This window comes from Emydura macquarii, unplaced genomic scaffold (assembly GCF_026122565.2).
Source record: "Emydura macquarii macquarii isolate MOO-44397 ecotype Brisbane River unplaced genomic scaffold, CSIRO-AGI_Emac_v2 contig_2205, whole genome shotgun sequence".
NCBI classification, from domain to species: domain Eukaryota; kingdom Metazoa; phylum Chordata; order Testudines; family Chelidae; genus Emydura; species Emydura macquarii.
Window position 1 is genome coordinate 34,304,265 of NW_027132342.1, and position 26,083 is coordinate 34,330,347.

The 26,083-nt window shown below is 39.5% G+C and overlaps 1 protein-coding gene across 2 annotated transcripts in view; it reads left to right on the plus strand.

Annotated features, from left to right (window-relative positions):
• Positions 1-26,083, plus strand: part of PPFIA2 (PTPRF interacting protein alpha 2) — a 534,766-nt gene that overhangs the window by 341,252 nt on the left and 167,431 nt on the right. For both annotated transcript variants that reach the window (XM_067559878.1, XM_067559879.1), the window contains exon 6: positions 3,910-3,984. In XM_067559878.1, the coding sequence (XP_067415979.1) occupies positions 3,910-3,984 (75 nt within the window). The remainder of the gene's footprint in view (positions 1-3,909; positions 3,985-26,083) is intronic.

Here is a 26,083-nt window from a genome sequence, read left to right on the forward strand (position 1 = left end):
GTTGCCAAATTATTCCCCACAAACAAAAACAACGACAGAAGTTTTTATAGTCTTCATTGAGATGTCAAAGATTATTAATTCCCTTAAGGCAAGTGCTGGGCAGATACAACAGAAAAGTATACAAAGATATTCTTGCAGATGAAAACAACCAATTTGCTTCAACATTAGTCACAGTCTTTGTATTCATAAACCAGTGGGTATGTAAAGTTTTAGTCACACAAGTGTTGATAGAAAGAAAAGGCGTCACAAATACAAGCATGAATAAATAATTTTAAAGCTCTTTGTGGGCTGGGAATTGGAAAGGGAAGAAGGGAGGATTTGGCGAAAGAGGGAAAATAAGTGAGAAGCAGTTGCTAGGAGATACAGTAGGGTAGTTAGTGTGTAACCACCTCCAGGAATGCTAGCAAGAGATTAACCATGTGAAATGTAAAGGTCAATGATGTGTCTGGTTTATTTGGTGGCCCTTCAAAGCCAGTGGTGTGGCTGGTCATCTGGCTCAGTGGTTGGAGTGCAGCCAGGCAGAAAGGAAACAGAATCCCTTTTCTGCACCATTTGTGGCACCAAACAGGAAAAGTGTCACCTAGAGATGTATGCTCTGCTGTGTTCTGAGAGGCCACCACACATCACCAGGATTAGTTTTAATTCTCTGTACTTCATAATCCTCATTAGTGAAGCCTCACACCAATGCCCCAGAAAGTGAGCAAGTATTGGTACTGTTTACAGATGGGGTAGCAGAGATTTAGTACCAGATGTGGCACCCGATCTAGTGGTTCTCCAGAAAATTGCTTGACATGTCTGTGCTTGGCTGCACTGTCTATAAAAGGGGCTGACATAGCGTGAAGCACTTTGAGGTCTACAGATGAGAAGGCATTATGAAAGTGCCAGTCATCCAAATTATGCAAATTTAGCATATTTAAAAATAAAAAGCCCTGTGTAAAAAAAAAAAAAAAAAAAAAATAGACTAAGAAAGAATATTCTGAGTCTGTGTCCACTCATTTGTCTCCTAGCAAGATTATAACAGTTGGAATACCAATCTTTCCAGACCATTTAAAAAAAAACTAGATTGGGAGCAGGGGTTTGTTGTTGTTTTGGGTTTTGTTTGTTTGTTTTTCGAATGAATTTGGAAGGAAATGCTGACACTGGATTTATTTTAATAAGTTTGTTGTAAACCTTTTTAGGTGGCTCTGGCCATTGCCCCATAGTTAGACTTTAAAGTTTGTTCTGAATGATTCATAAGTTTCAGGGAATTATCACTAATGGGCTAAATATTGCTCATGATAAAAGCTCACTGCTGAATTCCTATACAGAATATACCATTGTTCTATTTATCATCAGCATTCTTTTGTAGAACATGAATGTCCAAATCTGAATCCTTTTACTCAGTTTTAACACTGTCCTTTCCTCAAATTTCCACTGAAATCAATGGAAGACTGAATAAGGAAGGAATTAAAACCAAGTCAGGAAATAACAAAGATTAGTAGGTTAAACATTTATCCCATTGGTCTGAGGCAGATCTGGGAACTGTAGCTTCTATGACACATAACATTCAGGAGCTCTGGGCATCATAGCCAAAGCAGAGAGTAGTTTGCATTTTGAAAGAGGAAGTTTCTCTCAATTCAAGACTTCTGTGTAATGATTTCATGGCTGCTCAGCTTCTCCCTCCTCTCATTGTTGGAGTCACAGACTGCTCAGCTCACTAACTGGCTGACATATATGGGAGTCCCATATTGGGGGGAATGATTATAACATCACAATTGATGGGTGAGGAGTAGGATTCTTCCTGAGTAGTTTAACAGTTAGGTATGGAAAAAATGAATAGTCTTTTCTGCTGAAACAGAGCTGTCCTCAGTTGATGTAATGGAGTTTAGGTTGGGAGAACAAACGGGGGCAGCTGGTTTAAGATTTTGCGATGAGTCAGAATGAGGAAAGACGGTGGACCAACCTAACACTCACCGGGATGATTTTATTGTTTGTTTATTTAAGAAAGAAAGAAAATGATACCTGTTTCAATTTAATCACTCTCCCTACCACCAATGGCACTCCCTTTTCTCCTGCCAAACAGTCTAGGGTGAGGAACTGGGATGTTAATACTGTGGCTCAATATTCAGCTGATTCATGCAAATTCCCTGCCCACTCTCCCTGAGTGGCTGTGTTCTCACAAATCATGGAACAGGGTGTGATTCTTCACATTAATCTTTTGAGACCATGGCCTACTATCCACAGAATTAGTCATCCTGGCATGCAGCAGCATGTGTGGCTTTCTGCGCTTTATTATGCTTCACAGTTCCATATAAACAAGGGTCTGGATTCAGTCATAGAATGTTGTACTGTACAGAACTTAAGAGGTACATTTTCAGATTCCAGCCTCCATCTGTGTATGGCCCAAGTTGTTTTGTGCATTCAAATTCTAACACTAATCAAACTCCCCATACAACTGCTAGAATTTTGTTAATGCATACAGGTGTTTACACCCATAGAATGCCTGGGTTTGTATGTGTTTGTCATTTTGTGTGTGAGCAAGTGGGTCTTTTGAAAATTTACCCCCTAAACATGAATACATGTTTAGAAATTACTACTGTAGATATTTTAGGGCATTTGAATAAGTTAGATGAACTTACATAACATGTCCTTACTGCAATTAAACTTGTTTTTGCTTTTTACTAAAACAATATGCTAATATATATATTTTATACAAATTAACTAAAACAAATAGTGTTGTGTAAGCAATAACTGCTTTAAGATATACACTAGGCTTACATGATCTTTTATTTCATCTAAGCCAAAGTAAATTGCTACAAGGTTTTCTTTACATGTTAATTAATGTAGAAACACTTTTTGAATAACTTTTCTTTATGCTGTTGTTTTCTGCAAGTGTATTTGCTGTCTCAGCTTAGTTAATTTGAACAGTTGATTGAAGAACAAGACTAAATAAGTGTACATGTTGCAGCATGATGTTGTATACTTCAATAGTATATTAATATGTACTGTTTTAAATGTTTTCTATTTGTTATTAGTTCTTGTGAATGCTGTAGTGTTAGGTATGTGTTATTAACATATGCAAAATTCCATTTTCGTCAGTAAGGACAGCAGGATGTTGAAAGAGAATTATTTTCCCCCAGGCTCCTAACTGGTTAGCAGTCCTTTCATCATTACCTATGGATATGGAGTAAGTGTTCAAACAAGTAGAAGTTAATATGCCTTCAATATAGAATAAGACACATCACTTTGTTTACACTGCAACCCTTTTGTGGTGTGGGCCATAGACAGTATTAAGGGAATCCCAGAGAATAGAAGATAATGTCTTATCTCCCATGTAATAAACTCTCATTCATTACAAACTCAGCATTACATTTTTGTGTGTAGGAAATATATCTTTGTAGATCCTAAATATTTTTTTGTAAAGACAAAATAAAGTGAATGTCTTTACTCACAAGGATTAATTTGGTCAATTACAAACAGTGCTGCAAATAACTTTTTCAATAAGTGTGGTAAATTAATTAACAGTTATTCTTCACACAATGGACTTAAATGTATTTTCAGGAGTTCTTTTCCATACCTTTCCTCTGGAACTGTTCCAAAATATTCTTATATTTAGTGTCTTGTATACTCTTAGAAGGGTTGCATTTACTATATATTTCATAGATTTAAAAGGCAATTGTGTAGTAGCTGTATTAGGTTTCAAAGGTTGGAACCTGATGCTCGCATCTGTGGGTTCACTCTTTTCAGAGTCAGGTTTAAAAGACCTTCTTAGTTAATGTCTCTTTCCCTTTCATGAGTTTTCAGGACACAATACGCATACCTGCCTGCAAACAGACCTGCAGATTGTACTATAGTATTTATGGCAGACTATATAAACCATAAAGACTGATAGAAATCACATTACTGCACATATTTTGGTTTTTCTTCTAGGTAAGGGAACGACTGAGGGTTTCTTTAGAAAGAGTCTCTGCACTGGAAGAAGAACTAGCTGCTGCTAACCAGGAGGTAACATAAAACAATTTCTCCCCATTTGAGGTGCAATTTTTCTAACGTTCTGTCCCTTGTGTTTCCCAGCACTATTACTGAAACTGTCACAAAACACTAAATTACATTCTGTATATGCCATTGAACGAGGCCTATTGAAAGTGTTTGTCATATTAATAAAATCTTCTGATCCTGCTTTATTCAGATCTGTCATTGTGAACAGACTAAAAAAACAAGGGCTAGTGACAGGTCCCAACGTTTCTTTCCTTCATTAGATATAGAAAAGCCATGAGGCAATAGATATGTGTCAGAGATTGTAAGTAATATAGTACAATTGCTAAATTGGAGTTTATATGAGATATTGCTATAAAATTAGGGACCTTCAAATTCATCAGTAAGTACAATATTATAAATGAAATATACCCTGGGAATGACTTACCTGAAGAAAAGTTAAAAAGGCTACATATCCTATCATAAAGGTATATTTTCTCTTTCTGTGCATTGGCATGTAGGTTTAAAATACCTAATCTTGCACTTATTACTCAGGCCCTATTCTATTAACTCATATCTCTGGAATGAGGCTTGGAGGCTTGGCTCAGATATTGTACAATCCATAACTAATAAATAAAATTGATATGTATAGGTCCTCATCCAAGTCCATAAAGTTCAATGGAAGTCTTTCTATTGACATATACTGGCTTGGGACCAGGCCTGTAGTCAGTCATCTCAGTATCTAGTTGTTTTGGGGAGATTAGTTATACTCTCAGTCTTTGCCAGTCAGACACAAAGGAATTCTATTGTAGTGGCTGCTTGAAAGCTTAAGAAAAGCACTATAGTTCTTGCTTTGCCTTTCTAGCCTGGTAAATATACAAAATAACATACGTACTTGTGATTGCTCTTGCTTTACAATCTATACATGAATATTAAGTATATTAAACACAATACAATTTTAACAACTTGGACAGCAAGTATCCAAACCTCTCTAACAAGCTGCCACTCTGTTTTCCTTGTTTTGACTCCATTCTTTCTCATTGAACCCTGATTATATGAATTATTTGAACAATTTTGGTGTCACCCATTATCATCATTTATTTGACATTCATCACACTAGCATCTGGGCACCTTACAAGGCTTACATTTAAATATTCAAGAGTTCAGTGAGAGAGACTAAACAGTACTCTATTGCTACTTGCGGCTTTATTTTTCAGCTAGCAAACCATAACTGAATCATTGTGGAAGGCGTAGGCAAGCAGGTACATCTTGCAGCTCTTTCTGAAAGTGGCCTGTGTTGTCAGTCAGGCATGCATGCTGATGTGAATTCCCCTCTGGATGCCGTCTCAGCTTCTGCAGCTAGCTGAATTGGTAGACCTTGTTAGCACTGCCCATGAATAACCACAGACTCGGTTCAATGGCGAAGGCACTCAGCCAGGTTTACTGTAAGCGAAGCATGGTGCTAACGTTGCATAGGAGCTACAGGTACACTAGGACATGTATGCTCATTACAATGGACTGGCTCAGTTAACGGCGGGAGTTTCCGTTATCCCTTAGGCTGGTCAAAGATGCCCCTGCTGGGACCCTCTTCTTATATCCTGATATATATAGTGCATCTTGGATGTTAGCTATTGTTCCATACCTTGCCTCCAAATCAAGCATAACATCTTCATCCATCCTCCAGCCTCTATTTTAAGGTCAGGGTGTTTCTGTACTGTCTTTCATGATTGTGTTCATGCACTACTGCATCTTGGGGAGAGCTTGTACTGCCTCCCTGTATTGAACTGCTGTATGGGGAATACTTGGACTGTCTCCCAGGATTATGTTTCTGCAGTTACCATGTATCGGGGGAGTTGTGGAATGCTAGTACTTTAACAATACTGTGTTTCTGCTACTGCTTCTTAAAAATGTCAGTGCGTTAAGACTGCTGTGATTCTGCCAAGTTCCTGTATCAGTCAGTGAACTGTAAGCAGGCAAGCAGTTGCCATTTCCTAAAGCCTGACTTTTGTTCAGGCCTCAGATCTTGCATCTAGGACCGTTATACTAGGCCTCACGTCTCAGGCTCTCACTTTCTACAATAGCCAGGTTTTTACTTAATTATCTTTCCACAAGGAGTGAATTTTAGACACACATGGTTTTGCTACGGAGAATGATCTTCAGTCACAGCCCCAGCTGGTTAGATAATTGGCACCCCACTGAAAAGGACAAAATACAGAATCCATTGCTACTGATACTCATCTATACCTAGGCCAATGAACATGCTACTGTGCCAGAAGGTGCCTCTTACATCTCTGGACAAAATCAGTTTCAGGACTAGCGAATAAACAGCTGACCATCCAGTAGCAGTATTTAGAAATCTCTCTCCTAAAGCAAGATCAGTCTGAGCAGTAAAAGGCATCAGTATGAGAAAGGAAAAAGAATGCAGGGATAAAAATATATGGATGAAAAGGAGTTGGGAATAAGGATTTGAAAAGGCTTTCTTGTTTGCCATCCATAGAAATGTTCTACAAACTTACTGCGTTAATAATGCTGAAAACATTCAGAAGGATATTAATCAACAAAGCCTGACAAGATCATTTACACAAAATGAATATTGGTATTTCAGTTTCTTTCAAAGTATTGCCTGTTATAGCTCAAAACTGAAAATTCATTAAATAATAATAAAAAAAGAGTTTGGCAAGGAGATATACAGAAGGGAATTGATGAATTACATCCAAACAATAAGTGCATTTTGAACAGGAGTTCAAATAATGTTCACAATTATTTAATTAAACATGGTAAAATGGATTAGACAACATCATCATATAGGGGCTGATTTAACACCAAAATCTCTAGTGAATGCCCAGCCAGTGCTAATTTGAAAGGCATTGTAAATTGGATGTACTGCATATGAAAAGAAATTGGGCAAGTTTCCAAGGCAATTGGGTTCAGGCCTTTCAGTATTTTCCATATTGCTGTCACTCTGTCTGTTCTTCTCAAACGCTCATTACTAATTGGCAGTGTTCCTCCCTTGATAATTCATATTATTTCTCTATATCCATGTTCTCCTTTATTGTAACAGCACACTCCATATTCAGGACTCATATAGACACCTCAAGGATGGCAATAGGTTGGTACCCTGACTAAACTATTGAATCACTAGGGAAAAGACACAGAGGAGATTCGGGTTTAATAAACCACAGGAACATGTTGATATCTGCCTAGCTCATGGCTACCATGACGAAAGTGCCTGAACCCACAAAACTACACGGAAGCACACAAGAAGTTCAGAGAGGTCAGGCACTTAATGAGACAGATACCCCAGACAATAAACACCTACAGAATTCCACGGAGAAAACATCAATAAGAGCTGGTACTCCTAAAATAGGCCTTGTAGCATAATTCCTAAATAACCAGCTTAATAAACATAATTACACGTGAGAAATTTACATAACATTTAGAACACAAGCAAAACCAAAAACTGTGCAATAATTTAAAGCTGGAAGTGAACAAAAACCTGTTTAGCTGAAACTGCAGGGAGAGTTGAGATAGGCAATAAGTAATTACCCCAACTGGAATTTGGCCAGAGCTGAAATCTCTCAGGGGCATAAACATGTTTTTACTATTATTATTTACAGGAGAGTTAAAATAATAAAATAATATCTGTTGAATATTGCCTCAAAGAGTAGTTTTGTACCATGTCTAAATTAGTCTATTTAATAAAGTGAGATAAACAAAATTCTGTTACCTATATTCATTAACGGAAACCCTAATTTTAGGGATGCTAAAGCCCCCCAAGCCCGAAGTTGTCAATATCCATCCGACCCTTCCATAAAGTGTTGTGGGAGCACAAGTGGCCTGAAGCCTCTTTTATGTGTCACAACCGTGCTGGAATATTGACCTATGGAGAAGAGTCTCCCCTACTAAATCAGTACCATCACCTCCTACTGAGCCTGTGTTTTTCTTGGTCTACCATCTGGACACTGTCTAGTTAGACTCTACTTGCAAGATTTCCCTAACTGGGTATGGCTATACATATTCTGATAGTAAAGACAATATTTTAATTCCTAGACACCCTAGGAAAGTGGTCAGCTGTATGTTTCAAATGTCCTCAAAAATGATATATTTTTCCTCAGAGTTACGAGTTCCTAAAAAGAGCAAATGTATGCTTTCTTTCCCTTATCCTCAAATGAATGTTCCATAGAAATAATGCAGGTTTTCTAAAATGAAAAAATGTGAATGTTTAAAAAAGCAAATCCAAAGTAAGTTATTTTTGTTTTGTGGGGTTTTTTTTAAATCAAGAAAGATATAACATGTACCTTAAATTATCAGAGGACCCACCATATTAAATACAGTTTTTAACAAAAATATCTAGCGGAGAATTTTCCAAACTAGGCCACATTAACTGTCATATTCACTGAGCAGTCCTCCTTTCGTACTCTTTATGACTTGTATTTTAGGTGATCTGCATTTGTACCTATGATGCTTAAGTTTCATATTCACTTTCTATTCAAGTGTTTACAAAAAATAAAAATTAAGTTTTTAAGGACTCAGTCCTACAAGATGCTGAACAACTCCCGTCTGTTCTGAGTGCACTCCATACCTACAGAAATCAGTGGGAATTGAGGGTACACTCACCACCTTACAAAATCAAATCCTAAAAACACTTGGGGACTACCTTCTTTTTGACAGTTAGAAACAAGATGGTGGTGAAAATCACTGAGGGCAGCATTCTTAATTCCCACTAATTGCCACTTGAAGTGTATTACTGCTGTAAGCAGACCCAGCCTTAGGTATAGGCAAACTAGGTAATTGCCTAGGGCAGCAAAACATAAAGGGCAGCTACTGGGCTGCAGCTGCCCACCACCTGCCTCCATCCAGTCCCAGTGGCAGCCTGCCTCCTGCCCAGTCTCTGTGCGCAGCTGGAAGCGGGCTACCAACACCTCTCTCTCGCCCGGTCCCCTGCTCCCAGCTGGGAGGTGGGCTGCAGTCACCCGCCCGCCTCCCTCCTGGTCCCGGCACACAGCTGGGAGGCGGGCTGAAGTCACTATCCCGCCTCCCGCTGGGTCCCAGCGGCAGCCACCAGTGTCCCGGGAAGCAGGCGGCAGCTGCCCATGTCCCCATTGGTAGTAGGCAGCAGCCACCCCATCCCTGCCTAGAGCCAGGCTGCAGCTGCCCCAGCTTTCTTGTCAATTTCACTGCTGACAGCCCCTGCAGCTGCAAATACTCAAATTTTTCTTCTGCGGGGGTGGGGTGCACATTTTTATTTTGCCTAGGGCAGCAGAATATGTAAAGCCAGTGCTGGCTGTAAATTTTTACATTTGAGTTCAGCTATTACATACAATAGTCACCATTAAAATGCTAGCATTTGCCTACAATTATCACAGAATGATGTCTGGGATTACCACATTTTTCTGTAATGGTTATATTAGGAGATATATGCGGTCACATTTGGCAAATGTTGAATTTTTGATAGTTTCTTCTTCATATATAACAGCTTTCTGCAATAGTTGGCAAGGAGGTTTGGGTCAAAATAGCTAAAAGTGCTGTATATACTCACATGAGTATATACTTTCCTTGACACTCATTGCCTTTCCAGGAGCCACACTTCAGCCTATTCCAAAGTCCCCGAATGTGTGTAAAGAGCTGTGTGGCAGATGGTTGTAATTAGCAATTGATTTCTGCTGCTAGTCCTCAGGCTCAACACGTGGCTTATCCAGCACTGAAGTTCAGTAGTCTGCTAATCTCTGCTTGGGAACATTTGTCAGATAGGATAGGAACTTGTTCAAATACCAACCAATTCCTGACAGCCTCATCCACTAATCTGAGTAGGACTTGTCCCTTATTTGCAAGAGCAGAAATATAAAATTGCCTGCCTGTCTCTTTCCCCTGTAGCTTTCATGGAACCGGGCTGCCAGCCTTCCTAATCCTCCCACCTTTTGATCCACTGTTACTAGTATTATGAAATTCAGTCTTCACTAAAAGTTTGTTTAAATTATCAACATACTAAATCAAATGTTTAATTAAGCTCTATTTATCTCAGAGAAAAAGGCAGGCAGTAAACGCTCAGCCCCGGGTGCTTGCTGTCCACGTTAGAAAATCTTCAGGAGCCAGTTGAGACTTGAGGCACATTTAAGAGACTCCAGAGGCCTCTGAAGGACACGGATTCAGAGTACTCAGAAACATGATGTAGCTTCATGTGGTTGTAACATGCTTCTCATCCCCTTCTTGCAGCACTGCCCAATGGAAATGACAACTGTTATCACTTCTCTCAAATCAGAGTTCACTTCATCCCCGAACCAAATGAAGTCCCAACAAGCACTATTTCATCTAGAAAAAAAACTCTAAAGCCTTCCCCCGACTTTTGTCCTTACCACCAGGCCTTTTGCACAGTAATTCACTGGCTTACAAGTATACTGAAAGCAACCCTGGTTTTGGAATTCATCTCTTGCTTGCAGGATGCAGAACACAAATTTCCCTCCTCCTTCCTAGCTGTGTTACACTATAAATATTCCACTTCTGTAAAACCCCACATATTGACAACATCAGATAGGGCCCTCCAAGACCCTTTTATTCAAGTTCAAACATAGGCTCTTCCCTTTTCCTGGATCAAATGAATAGAAAACCGCACACAGATTGTTCAAATTTCACTGAATAGTTTCTCTCAAAGGAAAGATGATTATGCTTGGAGGAACACTGAAGAGATCCCCAGTGTCTCTGTAAAACATTAGTACAAGTGCATCACAAGAGACTGCATAGGTTCATAGATCACAACACCTCCAAACTCCTTAACTCAGCATTTGTTGCAAATGCTAAACACCAAGATGTTATCCCCATTATCTGAGAGTCTGATTTGACCTGGATATCTTTGAAGTTCCTATCAGTACTGTTCCTGTTAGAGGTAATCTTTAACAGACTCTTGTGACTGTCTCCAAAATTGGACCCTTACATCTCCTGTGACTTTTCTAGGCATACATCCTCCTCTGAATTATACACATCCTTCCAGGATAAATTTAAGAAGTAGGGTTATTCATCTCCCAGTCTCAGGGCTCTCAGTGAAGTTGCAAGAAGTCTGGCCATAGGCATTTACTTCATACAACAGCACGCTTGTGTGACTGCTGTCCTCCTCTTTTATTGGCCTGTTAGTGAATGTCTCACATTTGCTGGAATTCGCTTTAAATTAAAACACACAGTAAAAGTTACAAAAATATGGTACTGAACTCCTCTTTCTTACAGGGGGGAATTAGCCTTCCTGTTACTGTTAGAGTCAAATAATATTATATAGAGCAGCGGTTTCCAACCTGTGGCCCGTGGGGGCTTTCAAAGTGGTCCGCCGCTCCCCTCCAGCTTGGCTGCAGAAAGGAGCCACTGTCTAAGGACTCAGGCGGAGCATCTTGCTGCGGGGCTACAAGACCAGTGCAGGCTCCTTGCTTCAGGCAAGGGGATCGGAGATCTGCACTCCTTTCCCCCTGACTGTAGCAGGGAGCATGGCAAAGTGCTCTGCCCTAGTCCTTAGGTGGTGGGGTCCCTGCTGGAGCCTGAGGGAGGGGAGATCAGCGCTCCCCTCTTCCAGCCCAGCAGAGAGCAAAGCACTCTGCCTGGGTCCCTAAGTGCTGGGGTCCCTGCTGGAGCCAGTGGGTGGGGAGCACTGATTCTCTGTCCCCCTGGCTGGAGAAAGGAGCCACTGCCTAGGGACCCAGGTGGAGTTTCCCTGCTGCAGGCAGGGGGATGGGAGATCAGCGAGGAGGGAGGCAGCCTCCTCACTAAACTCCTTCCATCTGACTGCAATGGGGGAGGGGCGGCTGCTGGCAGAGACTGGTGGCCCTTCAGTATTGTAAAAATTATATCTGTGGCCCTCGAGCCAAAAAGGTTGGGAACCACTGGGAGATAGGAATATAAGAATTGCTATAATGGATCAGACCAGTGGTCCACCCATTTTGACATGTTGTAGGTGGCCAATATCAGATGCGTCAGAGGAAGGTGCAAGAAACCCTTTTGTTGACAATTATGAAATAACTTTCCTATAAGAAAAGTTTTCTGTTAACCCAGGGTGGTTAGGGATGACCTTATGACCTGATGCATCCCTTATTTATCTTATAGTTAATCACTATTATAGTCATGGAATTAATCATCAGTAATTTTAGCACTTAATTTCAGAGATCACAGTAAAAGGTTGATTTGGGGTTTGATTGTTTTTAGCCTATTCCATGAACTCCAGAAAATGTAGTACTTGGTGTTAGGCACCTAAATACCTTTACAAATCTGGGCCTGAAAATCCTATGCAGTCACAAAGGGCCAAAACTACAGATGAAATGCTTTGTTTCTGCTATACAAAGTGGGCCCAGAAACAGAGAAACTATATGGGGAGATTCTGCAACGAGGGAGAATTTTGGCTCCACTTATTAGAGATAATTCAACACAACATAGTTTGTACCAGTATTATTACCTGCATATTATAAAGTAATAATTAATTTAGTATATATATTTTAAAGCATCACCTTATCCATCCACGGAGCGTTGTATTTACACATAGTTCTACATACATATATTCAAAGCTACGTGTTTGAAATGTTCACAACCCATTATCTTATAAGCCCATTTAGTTGTATTACTTGCTTGATAACATGAGATTTGTGCACCATGGAAAATACAATGCATAATGCAAAACAATTGATTTGGTTATGAATATTATTTGGATAAACAGTTTTGCTAAGAAAAATGTTTATTACTTAAACTTGTGTTATATGTGATATACATCTCAAACCCAACCCAAAACAAAGATAATAAACAGGAATCTCTGAGTGAAATTCCGTGGCTTGTGTCATGTAGAAAGCCATGCTAGATGATCATAATGGTCCCTTCCAGCCTTAAAATGTATTAACTCTGTAAGGAACATTTTGGTGAAAAAGCCATAATAATGTAAAATATAAAAGCCTTTTATATAAAAATATTTCTCACCCCATCGACTTTTCTCTGGATGATGAAGACAGAAGTTCCTGTCTCATCTGTTCTCCATTATGCTCACGTTTATCTGTTGTTTTAAAATTCTAAAATCATGGCTTATACAATTATAAATCCTGAGAGAGAGCCTCCACAGTGAAGGTTGTATTCTGTGTGCATTACAAAACACTATTTCAATTCCATCCAAAGTTTGGCACAGAGAATTGGTTTGCTCTGAAAACTGCCATATTTACTCTGAAGACAAATGAGAATTTTCCTGCAAAGTGTGAAGTTACACATTGTTAGAAATAATTATCCTGATTTGAAATTTTGACTTCAATATTTCTTCATGTGCCTATAAAATAACTTTTTATTTTTCCATCAATCTTATCATCTAGTAAAATATCTGTGATAAGTTGTGCACTGACTCTATTTTTTTTTTTTAAAATGGGTGCAAAGTAATGGTTTTACTGGGGATCGTTTGGAATTATGAGCCCAATCCTGCCGACGTTAATGTCAGTTGGAGTTTTTTCCTCACCGACTTCAGCAGAAGCAGGGTTAGGCAGTATATGTGTGTGAGAGGATATTGCTTCCCTGTTGACTGGTTGGGTTATTTCTATAGCTGATAGCTATGGCATGTACAATTGTGGCCCGGCAGACAATTTTGGGCACAATATGATATTTTGAGGACCATTGAGATGACTGTGTTAAGAAGAAAATTTGTATTTGATTATCAATTGATAAGTTTAGCCAAGATGGTCAGGGATGCAACCCCATGCTCTGGGTGTCTCTAGCCTCTGATTACCAGAAGCTGGAAGTGGATGACAGGGGATCGATCACTTGATGATGACTTGTTCTGTTCTCTCCCTCTGAAGCACGGACAGAAGATGGACTATTGGCCTGACCCAGTATAGCCATTTTTATGGTCTTAATATGTTCCTTGAGCCAGGTCTGATTATTTTAGGCTCACATATAAGATTCAACCCTGTCACTATGTGGAGAAGTTAGGGGCATCGCCTCCCACTACTTTGGCTGCAGCCCCAGGAACAGCTCTGACATGAGCTGGGAGTGGTCTGGACAGCTGCTTTTCCTTCCCTTCAGCAACTGCACAGGAATGCCCTGCCAGTCACCTGCTGCATTAAAGGGGTGAGTGGAGAGAGTAACTGGTTGCTCCATTGCCTGCTTGTCTGCTGGATTTTGGGAATCACAGGGAGAGCAAGATAGGAGATTAGCTGGCTCTTCCTGAGCCTAGGAGAGCACCAGGCGCAATGGCTTCCCTTATCCACAAGGCCTAGAAGAGACTTAAACCTGCCCCCACTACCAAATTTTGTCCATTAACATGTCTACTACTAGCATCACCATTCCACTTGTAAAGAGATGGATCATCTTTCAACATGATTTCCATAAAATTCCTACCATAGGCAATTAACACTTCTCAGAGAAACATTATGAGAGTATTTGCCTTGTTCAGTGGTGGCAAATATTGGTTTCTGAACATTCTTTCCGTGTACAGAACTGTGGTGCAAAATTTCTTTGAGACATCATATCTCTTCTGTTGACTTCCCAAAATACATTGGGCCTGCTTCTATGGCAGACCACAAAGTATTTCTGACAAGTCTGTGGCATCTGGCAGAGGCAAATGGGTTACTCTGTGTGATGCCATTCTTTCTTTTCTAAGTAGTTTCAGAATGGTGTTGTGAAGATGCTCTGCCACCCTGGTGGCCAACTCGCACTTGAAGTCCAGCAAGGTTCTACTCTGTCACCTCTATTCTTCAGAGCGTGGCCACTTGTGACATATTTTGCAGGTTTTACGGCTGCAGTGCCATCTATGTGCTGGTAATGTTGAAATCTACATCACTTTGCCCTCAGAGCTGAATGCCTCCTAGCCATTTAAAAAGGGAAATAACAATAGCAAACCTTCATTCTGCCTAGTAATTGCATGGGGCAGGGGTGGCAGATGAGAGGGAATGGGTGTGTGGCATGCTTATGTGTGTGTGGAACTTGCTGTGGGGGAAAGCTTAGCTGAAGTGGTGGGGTTTGCATTTCATTATGAATGCAATGAGATTAGTAGTCATTCTTATTTCTTCTGGTAGCATTTGTGCTCTCTGCTGTAGGGAGGTCAGTATCTTGTGTTTATTCTGTTTTGCAATCAGATTCCACACTGGCAGACGAATAAGAATATCATACAATCACAGGGTTGGAAGGTACCTCAGGAGGTCATCTAGTCCAACCCCCTGCTCAAAGCACGACCAAATCCAACTAAATCACCCCGACAGGGCTTTGGCAAGCCTGGCCTTAAAAATCTCTAATGATGGAAATTCCACCACCTCCCTAGATAACCCATTCCACTCATTCCAGAGCTTCACCACCCCTAGTGAAAAAGTTTTTTCTAATATCCAACCTAGACCTCCCCCGCTGCAATTGAAACCATTACTTCTTGTTCTGTCATCTGCCACCACTGAGAACAGCCTAGCTCCATACTTCTTGGAACTCCTCTTCAGGTAGTTGAAGGCTGCTATCAGACCTCCCCCACCCCCCTCTTCTCTTCTGCAGACTAAACAAGCCCAGTTCCCTCAGCCTCTCCTCATAAATCATGTGCTCCAGCCCCCTAATAATTTTCATTGCCCTCTGCTGTACTCTTTCCAATTTGTCCACATCCTTCCTGTAGTGGAGAGCCCAAAACTGGACACAGTACTCCAAACGTGGCCTCACCAATGCTGAATAGAGGGGAATAATCATTTCCCTTGATCTGCTGGCAATGTTCCTACTAATGCAGCCCAATGTGCCCTTAGCCTTCTTGATAATAAAGGCACACTCTTGACTCATATCTAGCTTCTTGTCCACTATAAACCCCCAGGTCCTTTTCTGCTGAACTGCTGCTTAGCTAATCAGTCCCCAGTCTGTAGCAGTGCATGGGAATCTTCCATCCAAAGTGCAGGCTTCTGCATTTGTCCTTGTTGAAGCTCATCAGATTTCTTTTGACCCAATCCTCCAATTTGTCTAGGTCACTCTGAATCCTATCCCTACCCTCCAGCGTATCTACTACTCCCGCCGAGCTTAGTATCATCTGCAAACTTGCTGAGAGTGCAATCCATCCCATGATCCAGATCATTAATGAAGATGTTGAACGAAACTGACCCCTGGGGGTCGCGCTGCTTGACATCAGCTGCCAACTAGACATTGAACCGTTGATCACTACCCATTGAACCCAATGATCTAGCCAGCTTTCTAACCACCTTATAGTCCATTCATCCAACCCCTACTTCTTTAGCTTACTGGCAAGAATACGGTGAGAGATCGTATCAAAGTCTTTGCTACCGTCAAGGTATGGTACATTGGCTGCTTCCCCTACATCGACAGAGTCAGTCATCTCATCATAGAAGGCACTCAGGTTGGTCAGGCATGACTGCCCTTGGTGAATCCATGCTGACTTTTCCTGATCACCTTCCTCTCCCCTAAGTGCTTCAAAATGGATTCCTTGAGGACCTTTTGGCATGATTTTTCCAGGGACTGAGGTGAGACATACTGGTCTGTAGTTCCCTGGATCCTCCTCCTTCCCTTTTTTAAAAGATGGGCAGTATATTTGCCTTTTTCCAATCGTCCGTGACCTCCCCCAATTGCCATGAGTTTTCAAAGGTAATGGATCATTAAACATATAAGTATTCCAAGATATAATATTTAAATTGATCAGCCTGCTTCAAGATATTCCTAGCTACTTTCTTGGTCATTAAGAGAGGGAGCCAGTTTCTGTGAAATAAGTTATGCCTTAAATCCAGTGTGACTATCCCCGTTTGTCCAATGCCAACATTTTTCTTACTACTTTGGGTTATCTCTGATATTTCCACTCCATTCTACCTATTTTTAAAAATATATTTTCTAATGGATTTTATTGTTCAAAAGATTTATAGGAGATTGAATCATACTGGCACTGATTTAGCTTTGAAAAGAAAAATATATTTACTTAGCTTCATTGTTGCTATTTACAAAACAGCATGAGATCTCCTATTAAAACTCTAGATTTTCTGCTATCGTGGCTCTGTATGTACCAATGAGCATACATACTGTGTAAGTTGCTCTTAAGATATTATCAGTAGCATTTTGGTTTCCAATGGAGCTGTTAATTGCACCTTCTTAACAAAAGGAAATCCAAGTATCTTAAGACACACATGAAGAAAGGCAAGAAAGAGCAAAAAGCTATGAAAAATTGTTGTTTGCCAGTTCTACTTTTTTTTTTTTACCATTCCTCCAAACCTGCTGTGCAACCATGAAGCAATTGTTTAAAATATATATTAAAATGGTTCCCTGCTGAGTTTTAGATGTTTGACATCTCTTTTGCAAATCTCTTCAATCTACCTCTATTCTGTTTTGTTGAAACATTTATCTTGATGAAACCTTGATCCCCCATGAGTAGAAACATTTTTAATAGCTTGCTCTGTCTGCATGATAAAGGCAGATTAAAAATTGCCACGTTTTCCTACCTTCTCTCTGTTAACACAAAGATTACCACAGAAATTAGCATTTTGATCAAAAAAGGAGCATAAACCTGACCCAATATTTTTTCTTACATAAGTGTGTTGAAACATTTTCTAGGGTTCATTAATTGATTTTTTTTAAACAAGCCACATGCCATTATTTCAATTTAATAGATAGGTGATATCTTTATTTTATTCTCTAATCCATATGCACATTTTAGGAAACAAATGTAGGTACCAAATTATATATTTATTGACACTCTGATATGACTTCTCCACCTCAAGGATTTAAGGCATCACTATATATATTAAGACCATCTACCTGCTTTGTTGCTCTGACCATGTCCTGCCTCCACCCTCTCCCCCCTTTTGAATTCTTCCACCAGCTACCTCCTCATCAATCACAAGGTTCTTGTTTTATTTTTATGGCTCTGCGCAACTTAGCTTTTACCCCACCTATCTAACCTAGTAATTTATTGTAACATCAACCCCAATCTTCTCTCTGTCAGTGTTCCCAGATGGTCCATCCATCAGTCAGCTTCTTCCTCAAACACATCTCCGTTTTCCCCCACACTGGCCCTTATGCCTGGGAAAACTCCCCAATAAAATCTGGATATAGACACTACCTTATCTTCCTTCAAATCACTCTTTAAAACTCTTCTCTGTTGTGATGCCCACAAAATCCTGCCTGCTGATCATAGTTAAGCAGGTGAGGAGACCTGACTGTTCCTTCTCCTCTTACCTTTTCCTAATCCCTACTTCTATCCCAATTCAAAAAAGCAAACACACAAATAACATACTGGGACATTCCCAACAGTGCAGCCTGAACTGCTCAGCTACTGTCCCCTTAGCTTTCCAACCTGGAATGCTTTTTACATTGCTTTTCTAGTGAACAGCAAACATCTCCAGGTGCCGATCGCTCACAGCAACCAGCACGCAAATTTATTAATCCTATGAGCAGCCATCCATGAACAGATACAGATTGACACCCACATATCCTTCAGTTCCAGCCTTGCCCCCCAGAAATGTGCATCTTGTACCATTCAGTAGCCTACTGGACTATACAAGCTCATACATTAGTTCGTCATTCCAACAAAGGGTAATGAATATGCACCAGTCTTATGGTCTCAAGTGGAGGCTTCCCAAACACTTCAATCAAATACACTGGTTTAGATAAAAAAGTAAAACAAGTTTATTAACCAGGGAAAGAGATTAAGTGATTATAAGTAATTAGGTGCATAAGTCGGAGTTGGTTACAAAAGAAATAAAAAGATAAACATTAAAGCTAATTCCTAAACTTTACCAAGGCTAATAAGCAAAATGGTTTCTCTCACCCAAAAGTTTAAAGCAGTTAGTGGTAGCTGTAAAGCCTTCCAGTTAGGACCCCTCCCCTTGGTTCCAAAAGCTTCCTTTGTTCTTTCAAGCATTGTATATGCCGTGAGCAAAGATGGGGGGGAAAAGGTGACGATGAAGTCATTGTCTCTTATTTTATATCCTCCTCCTCCTCTCTCTGAGGATTTCCCCCCATCCTCTTCTCCCCCCACGGCCCCCGCGGCCAGTGTGTAGATAAAACAGTGCCCTGTGTAGATGAGATTCAAAATGTCTCTCAGGTGAATTGCAAATTTCTTTATTTACAGTCTCCCCTGCTGGTGAATGGTTGTTTCAGCAGTTAATAATTTTCTAACACCTGGGGTCAGTTCTTTGTTGTCTCTGAAGAGCTAGTCTGTGGGCATTCCTCAGAATTACAACATGTTTCAGTAACAAACATATAGTAAAATCTCATAGCCCCATACACAATGTTGATACACACTTTTTAACAGGACAATGATGTTCAGTAAATTGTGTTTTCAGATGATACCTCACAAGGCATATTTTGTACAAAATACATCATCACCATATAAAAGTGATGAACATAGGTGTACAGTGTGTTATACATATGTAACTAACACACCTGTGCCAATTCTTCACCATATTCATTTGCCTGTATGTTATATACTCATCAACCTTGCTCTGTTTGCGTCCTTTAGATTCTAAGCCCTTGGAGGCAAGAATTGTCCCTTTTCCACATTTCCTCAGTAGAGCCCAGGACGGTGGGACCTGATCCTCCTGGCTGTGGTCATTCAATGCTGCAATGACATAAATAATTACTGCTTTTTCTAATAATAATCCATCTCCACATTCATATTTAAGTACATTTAAACCAGGATTTCAGTTGTTCTGGAATGCTCCAGAATGCCGTTCCAGCGCCTTTTTGGGAGCCAGAAAGGTGTTCTGGCAATTCCAATATTATCATTTATGATAAGGAAGGTCAAAGCCTGGATTATTTATACTGGTGTTCTTCCCCACCTCCAACCCTACTCCCAGCCCAGAGCTCCCTGCTGTGGTACAGTCCCCGCTAATTCCAAGCGAAGCTGAGATTGGAAGTGTGCTGGGGCCAGTGTCACTCCCTTTACCCCATGCTTGGCTGGGGTAAGGTGCTCTGCCAGCTTCCAGGATGTGCCAGAGATTCGGCTGGAGATCTGCACCACTGATAAATCGGCCAGCACTGGCAAGTAGGCTCTGGTGGTGTCGGAGCACGATGCAGCAGTTCCAAGGCACATAGGATGCATGGCACTCACAAGTATCCCCAGATCAATGGGAAGCCACCCCAGTTCGCATTTCTATCACTTCTGAGTGATAGTACCGGAATGTGTTCTGGCAGTTCTTTTTTTATGACTCAAGAACTGATTTGAACAGTTTTTTTTTTTTACACAGTAATTGCCCTTGAATTGTGAGTCTTGTGACAGATATGGCAATTTCCTGCAGCATCTAAGTCTACATATCAATTTGGGACACAGCCCCTCCACAACCCGCCAGTGGAGGGCGTTAGGCAAAATCGCTCAGGTTGAAACACCTCAAGAGAGCTACCAGCACCTGGAGAGGCTCATATACACTGAATCCAGCAAACAGACAGAACCTCCTGTCCAAGGGGGATCCCCAAACTATAGGGAACGGTTGGGAGGACTGACACCAGCCAGAACCTGAGGTGGTAGTTGGGTGATCTCTGGTAAGCTTTTTAGCATGTGTGTAGATTCTTCTGTTGTTTTTAATATGTTTTTTCAGTAATGCTTTCACCTTAAGAACAAGTGTACTTGCTTAGAAAGAGCTGTGTGGAAACTCAAAACTGCTAGAATTACGTTGTTCATAGTCTTTGAAGAGAAGCAAATTGCAGACGCGGGCATGGCTATGTAGTACGGTTTACTGAAAGTATCCCAGTATAGCCAGGAAATTGTTCAGTCTGGAAATGCCCCCGTTAGAAGGGAGAGAGAGACAGGTCTCACCAAGAAAGGTGATCGCTAGGGAGCCAGAAGCCTGGGTGTGAGGAGAGGAGCCTTTATTTTTAATCTGCAGGAGCTAAAAGAAATTGGTTATTTTAAGGTGCTTGCAGCATATTATGTTATTATTTATCAAAACATGTTATTTAAACATGACTGAACAATTCTGGCATTATTTAATGTTATAATTGTCATACGTGATTGTGCAAAAAATTATTGATGCTCATTATCTACTGAGAAAACCTACTGTTGCCAAGTGATAACCCAGTTGTTTGTTAATTTAACAAAAATATAGTACTGGGAATTTTATGTCCATGACTGTTAATTATTAATATTTTAGTCTACATATAAATTGTATATGTTGCATTTGAATAAAAGTTTTAAGCCAGTGGTTTATCAATAGTAAATAAGCAAAAGCAATCTTAGTTTTTTAATAGGATCACGTATAATAATAGGTGTTGTAATTAAACTGTGAGCCATCTGAAAATAAATCCTTTGTATTTTCATATTATGAAAATATTCTTTAAACTGCCTTAATTTAATAAAACCTTATTCTGTAGAAATACCAGCTTGTGTTCTGGTTTATGATCTGTAGTTGAGGAGACTTGTGTAATTTCCCCCCACATTTTTGTATTAGATGGTTGAGTAAAAATGGTTGTTGTAATAATTGGGACTATTTACATTCATTGTAATCTAAATTTATAAAATGATACAATAATATATAATAACCAATATTTATAGAAAATAGGTCAAGTTGGTTTTAATAATGAATGTTATAAACAGGTGCAAGAGAACCAGACTAAACTCATACAAATAAAAAAAGGCCACAGTGATATGATTCAAGGACTATGTTGAAATCATGTTTGGTAAAAACAGAAAATGTGAACCAGAAATTAATTAACCAAAATTGGTGTGTTGGATATTAGGCCTAATTGGTGAACAAAATAATGAGAGCACTGGGTATTCCACTCCTCACTTCCTTTCTGAGTCCTTAAAAAAGAGAGAGACTTTGGGAAGAAAAGAGGGAAGAACAGATAAAAGAGAACAGATGGAGGCTATTGAAGCAATTTTCACCATCATGATTGTCACCTCCGCCATCTCTGGGATCCTGGACCTTTTTCATCCTGATCCTGAGAGATGTCCTGACCAAACTGGGCCAAAGAGAGGGATCCATATGACATTGCCACTCTTACTAGTTCCAGCTGAATCCTGTACACTACTTGGGATTAAATGGGATTGAGCTTTAACAACAGCAACAGCTGCAGCCAATCTCAATTAATTTATTCTCTTTTCCTCAAAAGGACAGTTATTACCATCTTTCATGATATCTAAGAGACTATCAATCAAGGAGACTTTTCTTCTACAACTCTCTCCAGCTAAAGAGAAAGGGAACAAGGGATGTTGTTAAATGAAAGCCTTATTAATGCTTTACATTTCAAATGTTTTAACTGTTTCTCCTTCTTTTCTGTGTCTTTAATAAAAGGTTAAAAAGGTTTTTTAATTCTGTGCTTGCCATGGTACTATGCAGGCTCATGTCTTTGTATACCAAACCCTGGACATCGTGTGACAATGTTTAATGTTGAACACCTTTGTTAACACCTTTGGGTTATGGTAACACCTTTGGCTAATTTATTCCATCTAAATTAATACAACAGTCCCCTCCAGCCTCTTCCTCCTACCCATATAAGATACAGTCAGACTTACTGTAAACTCCCAAATCTCTTATTATCCCAACAGATTTTAAGAGTATTCCCTGGATTCACATTTACAATGATTCAGCAAGGTGCTTAACATGCATAAATTGACTTCATTGGGACTACTTGTGTGCCTAACGGTATACACATTTAAATACCTTGCTGAATCAAGGCCTTAAATATCAAAGCACATTAGAAGACAGACAGAGGTGCATGGCCATCTACAGAGAAGCGTTATGCCTCTAAAGTGACTGTTAACCACTCTGCTGCTCTCATCAGCTTTGTGCTTCCCTGATTAGTCATCCTTTTTGGCTTTGTCAAAAATTTAGGAAAGCCTCAGTTTATATTAACTGTTAAGTAGATTTACCATTGGGTGCCAAGGAAAACAATGTACGAGAGCACTCCATTGGTCTGGAGATAGGCTCTGACCCTGTACTTACACGTGTGTAGGGCAAAATCCATTTGTCAGGCTGTCTGGAGCGGCTCACGAGCATGAGTGCCAACCTCACAGCAGACTGTCCAGGAACAGGGCACAAACCCCAAATTGGTGGTATGTTCTATAAATCGATTTCCCCAACCAACTAACAAGTGTGAACTCCTAAAGCACTATAACAGCCTTAACATGGAGTCACAGACAGCTCCCTTGGGGCCTCAAGTTTGTCTTGCCGTCCAGGCAAGCTTGTCTTTGTGTTAGCTAGTCCCTTATACCAAAAATCACAACAGTATTCAGGTTACTTCCAGTCCCAAATGACCAATCACTTATCCCAAGTCAAGTGCACCCCAGATCTCTGACTAAAAACAACACTTGTGGCCAATAAACTAACTAAAAGTTTATAAAGTAAGAAAAGAAATGAGAGGTATTTACAAGGTTAAAGCACGTAAACATGCATACACATATAAGGTACCATCTTAAGTTCAAAAGGTAATAGAAACTTCTATAATAAACAAGCTTTTATGTCCTTTAGGGTTAACCCACCCCAAGAAACTTGGAAATCTCTTGCTTATGTTTAGGAACATTTGCCCCTCAGAGTCCAGATAGCATAAGGATAACAATTTCTCCTTAACAGGGTTTGTGCAAATACCACATTCAAGGCCACTGGGGAAACAATCAACAAAGTCTTTTGTCCACAATGACAACTATATCGCTCGAGATGTGAAAAATCCAAACCCCTGACTGACATAGTTATACCAACTTAACCGCCTGTGTAGACAAATCTATGCTGAAGGGAGATCTTCTCCCATTGACATAGCTACCATCTCTTGGGGAGGTGGATTAACTATGCCAACGGGAGAAGCTCTCCCGTCAGTGTAGGAGCATCTTCACTAAAGCACTACAGCGACATAGTTCTGCTGATGCAGCATATTAAGTGTAAATCTGCTCTTAGCAAATATTTTTATAGGTACAGAGAAAACATTTAACCATTACCTTATAACATGGAATACAGATATTATAAGTAGGATTAATACGTGAAGCATCCTGCAATCATTCCTTAAAGTCTAAACACTAAAAACATTCTTACAACTCAAATATCTATTTTTAAAATACTAAAATAATTGTGCTGAAAAATATGAAGGATCTGACTAATATCAAACACAGAGATTTAGTTTTAAGGTTGGAGTATAACCTATAATTCATTGTGCCTTGATTTTTACATGTCATACGTCAAAAGGTTAAGATGAGATTCCTTGCTTTTGTGCATGTAAGTCAGAGCTTTGATATTCTTTAACTGTGATTTTAGGGTAAGGTTCATTTCCATTTGGGATTTTCACCTTGTTATACCATAGCTGATTCTTAATATGATATCTTTTAATGTATTGTAACCATCCATATAAAAGATTATGATTTTAATACAGATATGGTATATTGAAAAATACAATGAGAAAAAATATTACTACACATATGGAGTAGTTGGTTTTCATAAATGATGTGCAGTTAAAATAAATTTAAAATATCACAAGAGCTCTAGGTTACATTATGCACAGAAGAACTTAAACTTTATTTTTAAAAGAAAAGCCATTTTTGCATTGGAAAAAGTGCTAAAAGCATCAGAGACATAAATGGAGGATTTATGCGTTTAAAAAGCCAATTTTTGGTAGCCTAGAGGGTATTTTAAAGCAAATATTTATACCCCTAAAATATAGGTAATTATAAATGGAATACTTACACATAGATAAGAACTGTATATAATGCTAAAGGTACATCATTTTAACATGGAAATTCAGTTTGCTTGGCACTGCAGGTACTCTTTATTTCAATAACTCATATATTGTAGAACGTTCTAGCCAATAATAATGATTGTTTGACAGGGTATTTCTTTTGACTATGGGCAGGACACAATCATCCACTATAACACCAAATACTGTCTCTGCACCATGGCCTCTATGAAAGACATCCAGGACAGTTAACAGGTCACATCAGAGATTGGTTTTGCCACCATCTTGTTTAGCTTGCTGAGAATAGGGAGGTTAGAGGAGGTGTGTCTGTCTATAAGTCTTCAGCATCATGCAACAATTTCCTTAGTATTTGTTGTTGTTGTTATTGTTGTTATCAGAATTATTTATATTACCATAGCACTTAAAAGCCCTAGTCATGGAACAGGACCTCCTTATGCTAGGTGCTACACAAACACAGAACAAAAAGATGGTTACAGTCGAAGTATGAGACAAGAGATAGTGGATGGATAGAGACATATAAGGGAGTAGAAGGAAACAATGATAATATTGGTCAACATAATAGGCAGTGGTCTCAGCACACCAATAGCCAAACTGTTGTCACACAGTTTTTGTGGGCATCATGGCAAAGAAAACATTTAAGAAAAATTTGAAGCAGGATAATGTGGTAGCTTTGAATGTTTTATAATGGGTCGTAGAGTCCCCTCATCAAGATAGCCTTTGTTAGTAGAGATCCCAAATATTATCTGCTCTCTCTTACCATCCAGGTAGGACAAGGGTGAGATTAGCTCTGATGGCTGTCAATTCTTCCTTTGTATCTACTTGTGTCATTGTACTGAATTTTTCAGGGAGAGTGTTGTGTTTCTGATCCTTCTGTCAATTTGTTGATTTTGGTGGCCTATGACACCATGTTAGATGTAGGTGACCTCTGTGATAGAAATGAATGCCTCAGACTAAGTTTATTTGCAGCTCATAAATACATCTTACTGGATCAGTTGGGTCACTGTCAAACCTCCCTTTACTTACCTGATAGACAATTGCATTAGAGAGATTTTTTTTATAACAACAGAGATCTCATTTGAACAAAAATTAAACCTCTTCTTGGATACTCTGCAGGTGAGTACATATAAAATATCAGTGTTGGGACTGCATGATTGGTTGTCACCAATTAGATCATGAGACTTGTTGTAATTTTAGTTATATATATAGTGGAGTTAGTCAAGAAGAGAGAGGTTTATTTTAAGTGAGTGAGCTAATAGAAAAGAAATATTAAAATATGGCTCCAAAACTGAAGAAAAAGGCAGTTATTTTGCAATCTGAGAGTAAAACTAGTTATTCAGTCTGGTGCAGTTTCATCTGTTTTACAAACCAGAGCCAGAGATTTATATTGGTACATTTTATTATGCCACTTTAGCTGTTGGTCAAAATTTGCATATTTTTGTTTACTTTCCTCAAGTCCTTTGAACCAGTAAAATATATTTAAAAGCAGTGTTTCAAACATTTTTAAAAACACTGACAGATATTCCTTTCCACCATAGTAACTGCAAAATTACTTTAA